At 40.7% G+C, this 13,843-nt stretch overlaps 1 protein-coding gene and 1 non-coding gene across 7 annotated transcripts in view; one reads left to right on the top strand and one right to left on the bottom strand.

Moving 5' to 3' along the window:
• Positions 1-565: 565 nt before the first annotated feature.
• The window catches only part of SEL1L2 (SEL1L2 adaptor subunit of ERAD E3 ligase), a 54,796-nt gene continuing 41,518 nt past the window's right edge, over positions 566-13,843 (top strand). For 5 of the 6 annotated variants that reach the window (XM_038751533.1, XM_038751536.1, XM_038751535.1 and 2 more), the window contains exons 1-5: positions 566-685; positions 4,760-4,812; positions 5,510-5,693; positions 8,107-8,209; positions 10,149-10,311. In XM_038751533.1, the coding sequence (XP_038607461.1) occupies positions 628-685; positions 4,760-4,812; positions 5,510-5,693; positions 8,107-8,209; positions 10,149-10,311 (561 nt within the window). In that variant the 5' untranslated portion in view covers positions 566-627. The remainder of the gene's footprint in view (positions 686-4,759; positions 4,813-5,509; positions 5,694-8,106; positions 8,210-10,148; positions 10,312-13,843) is intronic. The other variant, XM_038751534.1, reaches the window with a different exon arrangement.
• Positions 13,057-13,159, bottom strand: LOC119932656. The gene has a single exon (XR_005452400.1). It is a non-coding gene; the product is annotated as a U6 spliceosomal RNA (small nuclear RNA).

Genomic DNA, 13,843 nt, shown 5'->3' with positions numbered 1-13,843 from the left:
AGACTGTTGTGGGCAGGGACTGTCTCTATTGCTGAATTATACTTTCCAAGCGCTTAGTACAGTGCTCTGCACACCATAAGCATTCAATAAATACGATTGAATAAATGACTATTACTACTCTTACAAGTAAATGCCAATGTGCCAACTGTGTAAGAGAAAAGAGAGCTGGGTCTCCAGCAGTCTCATCAGCAAACAGCGTACACACACTGTGACTTTTGACGATGATGATAACGGTATTTATTAAGCGCTTACTGTGTTCCGCGCTATGTATTAGATAGGCGATAATGAGGTTGGACACAGTCACCGCTCCACGTGGGGCTCACAGTCTAAGGGGCTTTTGTTTCAGGAGGCAGTTTCTGCCTCTGAAGGACCCCAACTTTGACAGCTGACAGCTGCCTCTGTCAGCTCCCCCTTAAACTCTCATTCCGGTTGAAAGATGCAGGCTCATTTGCTGGAATCTCATTGGCTCACGAGTCGGGAAATGGTTGCCTAGCAACAGCATCTGGGTCCACCAGTCCTTGGAAGGAAGAGCCTGTGGACCAATCCCCTCTTGCTCTGCCTGCGTTGCAGTTACAAGCAGGAGAAGAAGGAACCGAGGCAGGCGAAGTGTTTGCTGCTTAGAAAAGGATGAAACTCCTGCTGTCCTTCATGAGAATGTGGATGGTTCTTGGGTTTATGGTGGAAAGTAGGTATCTTTGACCCCACTCCCAACCCTTTATGGATCTCTTCCTTTGCAGTTGCAGGAGTTTTATGAGCCGGGGGTTAAGTTCGAGTCAGAAACAACCTTTTAGGTACCTTCCCCTACTCCCAACGCTCCTACTTCACTTGTACCTTCCCCCACTCCCAACTCCCACTTCACTTTTAGAGCTGAACAACAACACAAATAGAACCGAGTCAGGGAAGAATCCTAACCTGGGTTTAAGAGGAGGAGAAGGTGAAAACCTGTGATCGATCTGGGGAAGAGAAAAGTTTCTGAGGTGGACAGATGGGAAGAGAAAACTCCTTAGGAAAATAGCCTGGCCGTGCAAATGAATAAAACCTGAAGGCGGCTTGCGAGAAATGTAAATATAAGTTGATGATTTAAGTTTAAACAACTCCGAAGGGTAATGAAAATTGGAAGAAATGATCCTCATTTGGGAATAATATAGGAAGCAAGAGGAGGAAATGTGCTGAGGTCTTTGCAAAAGCAAACATAAGGAGGTGCTCTCTCAACCCTGCACATTCGGGAAGCAGCGTGGCTCAGTGGAAAAAGCCCGGGCTTTGGAGTAAGAGGTCGTGGGTTCAAATCCCGGCTCTGCCAATTGTCAGCTGGGTGACTTTGGGCAAGTCACTTAACTTCTCTGGGCCTCAGTTACCTCATCTGGAAAATGGGGATGAAGACTGTGAGCACCCCGTGGGACAACCTGATCACCTTGTAACCTCCCCAGCGCTTGGAACAGTGCTTGGCACATAGTAAGCGCTTAATAAATGCTATTATTATTATTATAGGGTCAACCCAGTTGTCTCTTCCTCCCTTAATAGAGGCTGCCTGTGGCCACACGCAGCAGACAAGTGGTGGAGCTGGGATTAGAACCCACATCCTCTGACTCCCCATCCCATGCTCTTTCCACTAATTCCCTATGAAATTTAGATGTTGGTGGAGAGAGATAGGGCAATATCTGAGGGATACAGTGAGACTAAATCATGGCTTCTTGAGAAATGGGGAAATTTAAAGCAATGTTTAAGGCAAAAAAGATGAGTCAAAAAGGAAATAACGCCAAGCGGGAAATATTGAGGAAGCCTAAGGGAGCTCACTTCAAATGATCTTCAGCCGAGTTCCCGCATTTTAAGACGACGCTTAACTCAGTCCCAAGCCGCTATCCTATACAGAATGGCTTTTCTCCGTAAGTTCCACTTATAGCTCCTCTTCCACATCAATGGGAAGATGAAAAGAAACTAGGTGCCAATATGATTTGCAACAGTTTTGCAAACTAAAACCAGGCGCTCACTTGGAGACCCCGGTCCATAAGACAAGGCAAGACAAGTCCCTACACTGCAACAATAGTATTTACCATGGGTTTTCGGCAATGGTAATTTAAGATGCCACTGGACCCACCTGTTTGTTAGTTTAGTGTGTGACCCAGGACGCATCACTTGGGTACCAAGAGCCCAATGGGAATGGCTTCATGAGGACTCGGCAATTAGAAATTCCAGCACCTCCCTCTCCGTGCCGCCTCTCCCTGCCCTGCCCAGTGGCTTTCCTGCCCCCTCTATGCCACAGGTTTGTCCTTCCATCCCCTACCCCCCTCACACCTCCCTTCCCCCTGTGGCTTCTCTATTCCTTCAACTCATGTATCTTTTACAGCGACTGCAATGCATCAACACGACCAACCCCTCCCATGACTTACAGTTCTATACCTTCTGGGGACACGTTCTCAGGGGCATGGGATCGGGTCTGGTGGGATTGGGGGGAGGTGATCGGGCGGAAAGCGGACTTCAGGTCATCAGTCCCTCCGTAGATAGACCTCCTCTCCAGCTTTCTCTGGCCACGGTATCAGTGGCAGAAGCAGAAACAGCTGTTAAAAGAAATATATAAAATGAAATAATAAGAAAGCCTGAGGAGGCAGGAGAGAGAATGGTCTATTGTGCACAGAGGGCATGAGGGACACACCTTGGCAGGATAGAGGTCGGTTTCTCTATGCCTCAGCCAGCAGCTCAGCAAAACTTGCTGGGCTGTCAGATCACTTCCACTTCATCTCTCTGCAGACTCCTTTTTTCCCCGTCTAATTGTGATTCTTTCCTACCAGTTACTCTGACAGACCTTTTTCCCCAATCACTCTGATCTTAACCAAGCTCTTGACAGTTCAAAACTCCTATTTTAGTCTCATTTACCCCATCATGGAACTTCATTTGGGCCCATTATTGATCGGCTTAACGTTTTTTGAACACTTACAATGTGCTAGAGTCTGTATTGTGATTACACTAATGGCTGAGCTCAGGAGGCCGGGCATCAGTCAGTGAGAGACGGTGGGCAGGAGGACCTGGGAATCTAAATTTTCTCCAATCTGGACCACAGTCTTGAAACCACTTCTGATCCAATACCACCGTTTTAGGTTAACCCTGAAGAAAATGTTTCTTAATACGTGTTTTCATTTTAAATGGCAGTAGGTATGGAATTTTGTACTGGGGCTGTGGCGGATAATCAGAAATAGTGAATTACTGGAAAGAGCACAGGCCTAGGAGTTGCAGGACCTGGGTTCTCTTCCCAGCTCCATCAGTTGTCTACTGTGTGACACTAGGGAAGTCACTTAACTTCAATGGGCCTCAGTTTCCCAATCTGGAAAATGGGGATTAAAGCCTACTTCCTCCTACCTAGACTGTGAGCCCCATGTGGGAAAGGGACTGTGTCTGACCTGATTATCTTGTATCCATCCCAGCGTGGCACACATGGCACATAGTGAGCACTTAACAAGCAAGCTAATAATAGTGAACACTGTAAGATCAGTGCATTTGCAGATATTTTAATGTAGCTTTATTTTTAGCAACTATATATTGATTTTTGTATAAACAAAATTAAAACTTGCTTGATGTAAATGGATATATTTTTAAACTCTAGAAAAAAAATGATATAACATACCTTCTCTGTTAATTTTTCTATAATATTCTAAAGTTCTTGAAACTATTATTTCACTTCCCAACAAAACATGTTCCACTGCAAGAAAAGTGAAGGTATACTGTACAGCAATATCCTTTGGTAATATCTACTGGGATCACTAGGTATTTTGGGATCATTCAATATTCATAGAACACCTCCAAAAATATCTATTGCCTGGTTATTCTCAAAGTTTGCAGCAGAGTACCCATGGTTCGATTTTGAAGAAGAAAGGTGAAGAAATACTGTATAGCAAATCACCTGCAAGCTCTTGGTTCATCCTTCTTTACTTGTAACCAATATTCCTATGGCTTGCAAGTAACAATAGTAATAATGATGATGACATTTATTAAGCCCTTACTATGTGCAAAGCACTGTTCTAAGTGCTGATATGAGCAGGTTAAGAATCCAAGACCTCCTGAATGCTAATCCCAGCTGTGAGTAACGGTCCCAAGGTGGTTCGGGCCTGTTACTTATTACACTTTCCCTTTATAATAATAATGACAATAATCATTATGGTATTTGTGAAGCACTTACTATGTTGCAGGCACTGTAATAAGCACTGGGGTGGACACAAGCAAATCAGGTTGGACACTGTCCCTGTCCCACGTGGGACTCACAGTCTCAATCCCCATTTTACAGATTAGGTAATTGAGGCACAGAGAAGTGAAGTGACTTGCCCAAGACCAAACAGCAGACAAGTGGTGGAGCCGGGATTAGAGCCAATGACCTCCTACGCCCATGCTCCATCCACCACACCACGCTGCTTATGTGAGCATAATATTGCCTGATTCATGAATAATTGTGCATCGTTCTAGGTTGTAGTGATGACAAAGAAACAAAAAAACATTTTGAAAAGCAAAGCTATGTCATACAATCCATAATAATATAATCATTTGCCTCTACAGTATCTGGTATGCCTTGATAATATATAGTCAGCAAGGAAATTTCCTTTTTTACGTATCCAACTTTTAATTTAAAATGTTTTAAACTAATGGTTTCTAGGCACTTTAAAAAGGTATGAATAAAGGAGAGAACATTTTTACAACAGTCACATTTGACACCTCGGAAAAATCAATTAAATTTACAAGTCCCTGCTCTAACTTTATAACTCTTTTTATTTTGCAGTCACAGAAACAGAAAAACTCAAAAACCAGAGGGAAAGAAATATCACAAAACAGGTAAATCTCGGCAAATAACGTTACAACATTTTCTTCATCCCAAATAGCTAGACTATATGAAATGATTAATATTCATTAACCAAATTGACCGTTTCTTTAGGAATATCAAAAAATGTTCCACAGTAAGATTCTGATTAATTGAATTGTTTGATGGTTTTATTCAGTATTTTAAAAGTACTCACCCAGGCTATTCATAATCAAAGTTTCACGAGCGATGGCTGTATTTGCCATCATCGGAGTTTTGTCCTCGGCTTCTCTTTCAACCTGCCTCTGCTCTGAAATCCTGACTCTGGTCTGTGGGCTGGGATGGGCCACTAGATAAGAAGATTGTAGGAGTCCAAGTCACTTGCCCAGGGAGAAATTTCCTCCATCCCCACTTTAGCCCACCTGTGCCACGCTCCCGACTCTACCTCTTTTGCAGCTAAAGAGCATGGGAGAAATGGCAGCCAGGTGAAACCAGTAGATGCCCCCGGGCTTCTTGCCAATGGTATTAAATGGTATATAATCATAAAAAGTGTCAAAGTCTTAAATGGGGTAAGTCATCTGTCATTCTAATAGGTAAAGAATCTGAATTAGAGTTAATGACGTTAATGTTTATGCCGTATTTTAGAGGTGCCTTTCACTATCCATAAAGTTTCATTTAAAAAATTACCTTGGGCTGCAAAATTAGCACACCCTTTGTTTTTTTTCTTTCCAGGTATCACTGAGTGAAATCAAAAGATACCTGTCATATAAGTTGGAAAGAAGAAAATTATTTAAAATAATCAACCAGAAAATGGCCAACCAGAGGAGAAGTGGTTTAAGAAGTAAGGAGAGTCAAAGCAAAGCAAAAAAGAGGGGAAATCAATACACATTTTTCTCAGCAACAAATAGCGGTTATTGTAAGCAGAATTCTAATCTCAAATGTTATTTCAATTTAGAGCAATATTTTTATGCAACTGCCTGCCAAATGAATCCCAAGACACATTGATAGATATTTTTAGCCTCGAACGCCTTCAATTTTTTTCAGCTTCTGCTCCCTAACTTTGACTAATTAATTCTGTGTTAACATTAATAAGCAAAGCTGACAATCAGAAAGCTACATGGTAGAAATGAAGTTGAAAAATAAGAAAATAAGCTAACAACCCCTTGGCCTCTTTGGTCAATTATATTTTGGGGTATAATAAGTACCCCTATTACTGAGAATCAAAATTGACAATTACATTATTCACATTTTTTTGTGACGAGGGACAAACCAAAATGCTACTATTTGGGCTTATTTTTTCAGTGAGTGAAAATGACCTTAAACTTAATAACTTACGTTTAATAACTTAAACTTATCTGGTTGTAAACAACAAAACATATATATCTATATATGTACATATATATATACACGTATGTATGTATGTTACATTCACATTGTCTTTATTATGGATTTTACTCTATATAAGTATATGGAGGGTTTTTTTTATTGACTTCATATCATTATATGTCTATCTGAAGTTTTAGGCTTTAAGCAACATTTGAATCAAAGTGATTCTTCTTCCCATAGTTGTAATGGCCTGACTACAGTGAGTCACACTGAAAAATTGTCCTTTAGACTCTTTCTTGATGCTTTTCAAGGGTATACAAATATTTCTAATCCCAATGATATTTAAAGGGAACCTCTGTTAAAGAGACAAATGTTATTTCATAAAGAACAAAATGAAGCACTTTTTGAAGCCTCAATTACATGGCATTTGGCAATCTATGCCTTCCCTGATGGCACTGACACAATGATCGCCAAACCTCTATTGCACTTTATGCTGCGCAGAAATAGTTAACCAGAAAAGGAATTGAAAGAAAACACAACAAAAGGCAATCCATATTTGAAATGGATCATGTATAGAGAAAGGTAATGCTAGTCGACCCATGTGCCACTAATCCCATATAAAAGCAAAAGAGGAAACACTGAAACCACCACTCTTGTCTGATTAGAAGACTTAATTCCCACAAAGGGTACTTCCTAGTTACTGCTCTCCCTGCAAATATCTGTGACCATGGATTAGATTTGGTCCTGGTGGATTGTGATCAGAAAAATATCCGTGTTTGCCCTCAAGGCAGCAGTGAAGAATTATGACCGAATTATGGAGGTGAAAACTCCTAAATGCAACCCTGCTCTTCCTGGCACCAAAAAAAGACCAATGAGAAAAGTAAAAAGACATCCTCTGAGATCAGTGTCTGAGATGGCTCATAGTTGGACCAGTGTTAAGTGGTCCCAAAAGCGGTAGCCTTGTTGTAATGGCAGACACTTGACATTATTTAAGACTATATTTAGCATTAGATAGTGCTCACTCACTCAGATTCAGTAAAAAAAAAAATGGAAGGTTCTATAGAAAATCCCTTTCTAAAATAATGCCTGCTCCAGGTCGGCAGAGTCATGTACAAAAAATTGAAACTATTTTCTCAGACATCTTTTAGGAAATAGTTTTTCTGTGGTCTGATGGTACATGAGGAAGGTAAGGAATCTACCAAACCTTCCCCCAAGCTTCAGGAAGCAAGGCCCATCTAGCCAAGGAAACTAGGGGTGCAGGTATTAGCTCATCATAGAAACATAGATGCTAAAACAAAAAAGTAAGTTTAGGTTCTGTATATTACTTCCCATAAAGCATTACTAAAAGAACATTTGATGAATTTAAAATATGCTTGCAAGCACAAGTCATACATTGCTTGGGTATACGGTTCATATACAAATGTTAAACCAGATGTTTATGTTTGGGTTATCCACTATCGCCTAAGTCCATGCAGACCAAAGCATATTTTTAGTAAGATTTCTTTATGGACAACATTATCTAATGTCTCGTAATATTCACAAGCTTGAAAAAAGAAAGCCTAGCCTCAGTGATCCACAAATAATTTCATAAGGCAATTGTGTAAATTAACAGAAACCACATTCTTGTTATAATTAGGGGTTTCAATGATATCATCTGTCTAGTCACCCACCCACTCATCCCTTAACTGTGTTATGAAGAGTTACAGAACACATTTCCTGTCCTCTTTCTAGCTTAAAGTACCTGAAATAGTTGGGGATATTATATCTAAAAACTAAGTGATAAGGAAAGAAATACCTTTATCTCATTCCGAAAGCACTGATCACTCTGGTCACACCAAGTTTTAAAATGCAAAAATTGAAATTTTATCCCGGAAATGTATTTTCAAAAACCGCACGTACTTAGTAAACACCCGACCCTTTATGTGTACATATTTTTATAAAGCTTCCAAAATCTAAGCAGAAAATACTTTCAAATGATTATTTTCCTGTTTGCCTATATTTAGCAAAAAAGGCAGCAGTGAAAAACAGTACTGATGAGGGAGAACGTCTTTTTCATTTGGGCATGAAAATTATCCGGCAGTCCAAAAGCCAACTGCAGAAAAAACAGTAAGTCTCAAATCAGTTACTTTAATCAATTTAAAAATAGCATGTTGAAATACTGTAAATTTGTGAAACCTACCTAAATAGTTGACATATTAGATTTCTTAGCATTTAATGGGTTAAAAATAAAGAAACAGGAAACTATTCAGTGAGTGAAGATTGATTCCATATTGTTCCAAAAGAAATTGGCCTTGAGAAGCCCTCCTAAAATGTGGATGCTTTGGAATGGAAAAGTGATTCATCCTCCCAATCGTCGTACTATTATTTTTTAATGGTATCTGTTAAGCACTTACTATGTACCAGGTTCTGTACTGAGGACTGAGGTAGATACCAGCTGATCAGGTTAGACACAGCCCTTGTCCCCCTTGGAGCTCTTATTCTCCATTTTACAGATGAGGTAACTGAGGCACCGAGAAGTTAAGTGACTTGCCCAAGGTCACACAGCAGAGATTTGGCAGAGCCAGGATTAGAACCCAGGTCTCTGATTTCCAGGCCTGTGTCCTTTCCATTAGGCCACACTTTAGGCCTTTCCCTGTATTCCTGCGTCCTTACCACTTGCCTCCAATCTCTTACCTCTTGAGTGATTCTTTCTTATATTTTCACCTTTTACATTTCAATTCCCTTATAAAAGTTTGATTGATGCTTGTTTTTCGAAGTCAGAGAAAGTGGCGGCTAGCAGATTTCCTTGAGATGGCATTGAACACAGACAGAAATAGACAATCAGGGAGCATGGAGAGATACATAAAGGGACAGAACTAGAAAGACATAGGGAAATACAAGGAAGTGGAGTCCGTAGGGAGCTCGATAGTCACAGACAAAATGGTAAGTCGTCTTTGTTTCTGCTGTTCTTGCCTTGGATTCAGTCTTGTCTTCAGGCTGGAGCAGCATTTGCTAAGGAGGAAGATGGTGGGAGAAAGACGGGCATAAGGAAGTAAATTTGCCTCAGTTCAGTCCAATTACTTGGCTAACTCCACTGAGTAAAGGCGTTGTTTTTAATTCCCAGAAATTGTCCCAAGTCTATATCAGAGTTTCAGAACAATATGGCTTTTTTAAATTGGGTTCACTAAAAAGTTATTTCCCCCTTATTGCTATAGGTTTATTACACACATACATCTGTGTTTTCACGTATTATACATTAATTTATTCTACTTTGAAGGGTCAAGAAAACATTTCTTCTGATACAGAAATGTAGAAATGAATTTTAGATAAGCTGCAGTGTATGTAAGAGATAATGGCTACACAGGCATTTGTTTAGTTAACCGATAATAATAATAATAATAATGATAGCATTTACTAAGTGCTTACTATGTGCAAAGCATTGTTCTAAGCACTGGGGAAGTTACAAGGTGATCAGGTTGTCCCACGGGGGGCTCACAGTCTTAATCCCCATTTTACAGATGAGGTAACTGAGGCCCAGAGAAGTTAAGTGACTTGCCCAAAGTCACACAGCTGGCAATTGGCGGAGTCAGAATTTGAACCCATGACCTCTGACTCCAAAGTCTGTGCTCTTTCCACTGAGCCATGCTGCTTCTCAATCGGTGTGATGTCTCCACGTGGAGAAGCAGCATGGATCAGTGGAAAGAGCCCGGGCTTTGGAGTCAGAGGTCATGGGTTCAAATCCCAGCTCCATCACTTATCAGCTGTGTGACTTTGGGCAAGTCACTTAACTTCTCTGGGCCTCAGTTACCTCATCTGTAAAATGGGGATGAAGACTGTGAGCCCCACATGGGACAACCTGATCACCTTGTTAACCTCCCCAACACTTAGAACAGTGCTGTGCACATAGTAAGCACTTAATAAATGCTATCATTATTATTATGTCCTGGATGCCTCTGTCTTATTTTCTATTCTGGCTCTAACTAAATAATTATTAAAGACCAATACTGTGCTAGGGTGAACTATTAAATGATGCCATTAAACTTCAAATTTTATTTTCTTAAATCAGAGCCTACCTACTCTTTGCTAAAGCAGCCAACTTAGGAAACTTAAAAGCTATGGAGAAAATGGCCGAGGCTTTGCTTTTTGGTGATCTTTACTCTCAAAACATCACAGCAGCTGCTGCATTGTTTGAGTTCTTGGTTCAGGATGGCTCTCATAAAGCCCAAAATGTAAGTGCTCTGTAGAAAATGAGTAATGCTCTAAATAGAAATGTTTTGTTTTTTACTAGGACTGTAATATTTGTCAATATTGAACGCTGTACTTCCTTAGACTCCATGTTTGCATAAACACGTGCTCATGTGGGAGAATTTCCCCTGCCATGCATAATGTCAGCAGCCCTGATATTGGGCCAGTGGAAAGAACACTGCTCTGGGAATCAGAAGAGCTGTGTTTTAATCCTTCTTCTTTCTGCCTGTAACTGGGCTAAGATGGCACATGCACTTTGCAGTGTCCTGCCTTCACACCTGCCTAATTATTTGTTGCACTCCAAACCCCAGCGGAACCAGAGCTAATAGGGGACAAATGAGTGCAAGCCACTAGTGCTTTCATCAGTTCATCTGTATGGCTTCTTGAATCCATCCATTCTGTGGTGCAAAATGTGATCCTTGCATCCCTCCTAACTGGCAGCAACACCTATTACACAGGTGAACAAAGGAACAGATAAATACTTGAATATTGAGGTAGCAGGAAGGAGGGTTCAGCAGGAAAGGCCTTCTGTGGAAGGTATCTTGTTAGAAGTTAGTCAATGCCTACTTCCACTGGAAAATAAAAAAGAAAAGTTGTAGGGATAATCCTTACCCTCTGCAGCTCTCAAGGGTGCTTTGCTGTGTCCTTGGAATCTTCCACGTGCAAGTGGGATCACCATTATTCACCTTCACTTTATATTATAAAGTGAGTAATGACTTTCCAACTGTAATGTTCTGATTTGCCCGGTGGAAAGCCTAGGTTTCGTGTTCAGAACCTGCGATTCCCAGGGACTACTCGGCCACTTGAGCCTCATCACTTTCAAATGTATTTTTACCAAGTTCATTTGCATTTGGCAAGATAATCAGGAGGCCTCAATTACTCCCTTCTTAGAAATGTAAGACATGAGTATCCGAAACTGGGATAGCTGCTCCAGATGTGTCATTTGGTCCTTGAGAGTTGTCAAAAAAAAATTTCTTACAGACTAAAATTATTTTCTATCGAGAAACAATATTGAAATAGCCCAAAAGTCTCGCAGGAGTTCAAATATATCTTCAGTCTCTTTGCCAAGGTGTCAAAGGGAATAGACAACTCCAGGAAAGGCCCATCGCTGCCCAGATTAATTTACCGTCTTGGCCTTGTTTCAGTTTTCTCTGCTTCATACCGCTCTTCTCTTTTACCTACATTCAGCTGTTTGGATTAGGGTTAAAATCCCACACAGAATGCATTATTTCTCACCTCAAAAGCCTCCAATGTCATTTCTCTCCACTTTGTAGAGTTGCCTTGCAGTTTGAAGACAACGCTGCTGACAGTGAGATTACAGCTATGGGTGTGCTTGTCATAAGCCGAGAATTCCTTGTAACCATACCCTTGAAAATACACTAGTGCATTTTTTCTGGTTCCTGGCCATAGGGGCATGCTTTGCAAAACATTCAAGGGGAAATGAAGGCATTACCACCAACAGAATATGCACTCGAGTTACTTTGGCGGTCCTGGTGACGGTTTGCCACACTCTTTCTCTTGGTCCCTAATGACTAGCCACCCACATTGAAAGAGCACTCCCGGGGAGATTAGGTGCAGTCTGTGGTCACAGAACTGAATATCTCCATAAAAAACAGAAGCTCCTTGGGGCTAGGAATGAATCTCCTGCTTCTGTTGTATTATCCCCAAGTGTTGATTACAGTGCATGGTACCCAATGAGCACTGAATAAATATCATTACTACTATTATCTCCGAGCTCAAAACATCAGCAGACATCACTGTACTTTCAATCACTGGGCAAGTTGTTTTGAATACAGTACTCAGAGTGGCTTTTTGAGCATGTAGTCCAGTGCCTGGCACATAGTAAGTGCTTAACAAACACAGTAATCCTTAACAACAGTTGGAAGGGTCTTCCATTTTGCTGCAAAACAGAGGTGAAAGCTAAAGCCAAATAAAGAAGTTGTAACAAACAAAAACTCCTGGCCACTGGCTTCAAAGCTGTCTGTCAGCTTCAGCCGCCATGAGTACCTAGGGGCAGCAGCTGTCAATCAGAAAGAGTCCCAGAGCAATAGGGAGCCATTCTGAACATGTAATATCACAAGGGAAAAATAAGCTAACTGATAGCATCTCAAACAAATGGAATTCAGTTGATCCATAAAATCGTAACAAAACCCCTGTTGCAGATTCCCGATTGGTTTCATAAAAAGCCAATTTGCAAGCATTTCCCCCTAAGAAATGAATGGTATCATGATTTTTTTTTAAGTGGATGTTCATTTTGCACCAAAACAGAGATAAAATGAGGCTAAAATTGTAAAAAATGAGACTCAATGTCTCAGAGGGAACTAAACTGAAATATAGATAACTTTTCCCAATGGCTGATAAGACGCCCAAAGAACAGAAATCCTGGAAAAAACAGGGCCTGGATTGACAATGAAAAGTGAAAAAAATATACCACCTCAAATACAACCTGCATTCAAAGAGGCCTGGAATGAAGGAACAGGGAAATGATGATCCCTTTATTCATGTCTCTAGTTCCTTCATTCATTCAATCGTATTTATTGAGCGCTTCTGTGTGCAGAGCACTGTACTAAGCGCTTGGGAAGTACAAGTCGGCAACGTATAGAGACGGTCCCTACCCAACAATGGGCTCACAGTCTAGAAGGGGGAGACAGACAACAAAACAAAACATGTGAACAGGTATCAAGTCATCAGAATAAATAGAAATAAAGCTAGATGCACATCATTAACAAAAAAATATGGAATGCTTCACGAATTTGTGTGTCACCCTTGCGCAGGGGCCATGCTAATCTACTCTGTATCGTTCCACTAGTTATACAGCCCCAGGAAATTAGATAAACCAGAATAATTTCAGGAACAACAAAATAACAAAAACATTAAGTGTTTTTTTTATACTGATTTTAAGGGAGCCAAATCTTCCTATTAGTGAGACCTTTTAAATTACAAAAGGTAAGGGGCATTTCAAACCAGGCCAGACAATAGAGATTGTATTTTAGTAGTTGCTTTGAGTAGTCTGCTGTGACCTGGATGGTGTTTTCAGTGTGCAACTCTCACTCTCCTTGAGAGTGAGTCACCCCTTTAAGAACAGAGCCAGTCAATGTTAGCCAAAGGAAAAAACAATGTATGGTATTTCATTTACCAAATATCTGAAGCAAGAACAGACTAATTTGTTGTATTTCATTCCCTACAGTTTTCCACAGTATTTGTTGAGCACCTACTGTGGGATTAAACACTGAAAGTAAAAGCTGCAATCCTTGGCCTGAGGGGTTTAGTGTCAGAGACACTAGAAGTAAATTGACAAATATGCCACTTGTTAGGAAGGAAAGAATGAATACAAATAGTAGATAAATGATAAACAAAGAAGTGCTGCCATGGCCATATTGGGGTCAGCAATGGATGAAGGAGGGACCATACACATCTGGCTCTCCTTGGAACTAAATGTGGCTATCGTGTCTAAGAGGGGGTGAGGCATTTAAGACCACTGGCTTTGGCCTTGAGCTAAGAAGGGATGTTGTGCTG

Source organism: Tachyglossus aculeatus, chromosome 9, assembly GCF_015852505.1.
Source record: "Tachyglossus aculeatus isolate mTacAcu1 chromosome 9, mTacAcu1.pri, whole genome shotgun sequence".
In the NCBI taxonomy this organism is placed as follows: domain Eukaryota; kingdom Metazoa; phylum Chordata; class Mammalia; order Monotremata; family Tachyglossidae; genus Tachyglossus; species Tachyglossus aculeatus.
Note: the sequence above shows the minus strand (reverse complement) of the source record. Positions and strands in the feature narration are given on the sequence as shown.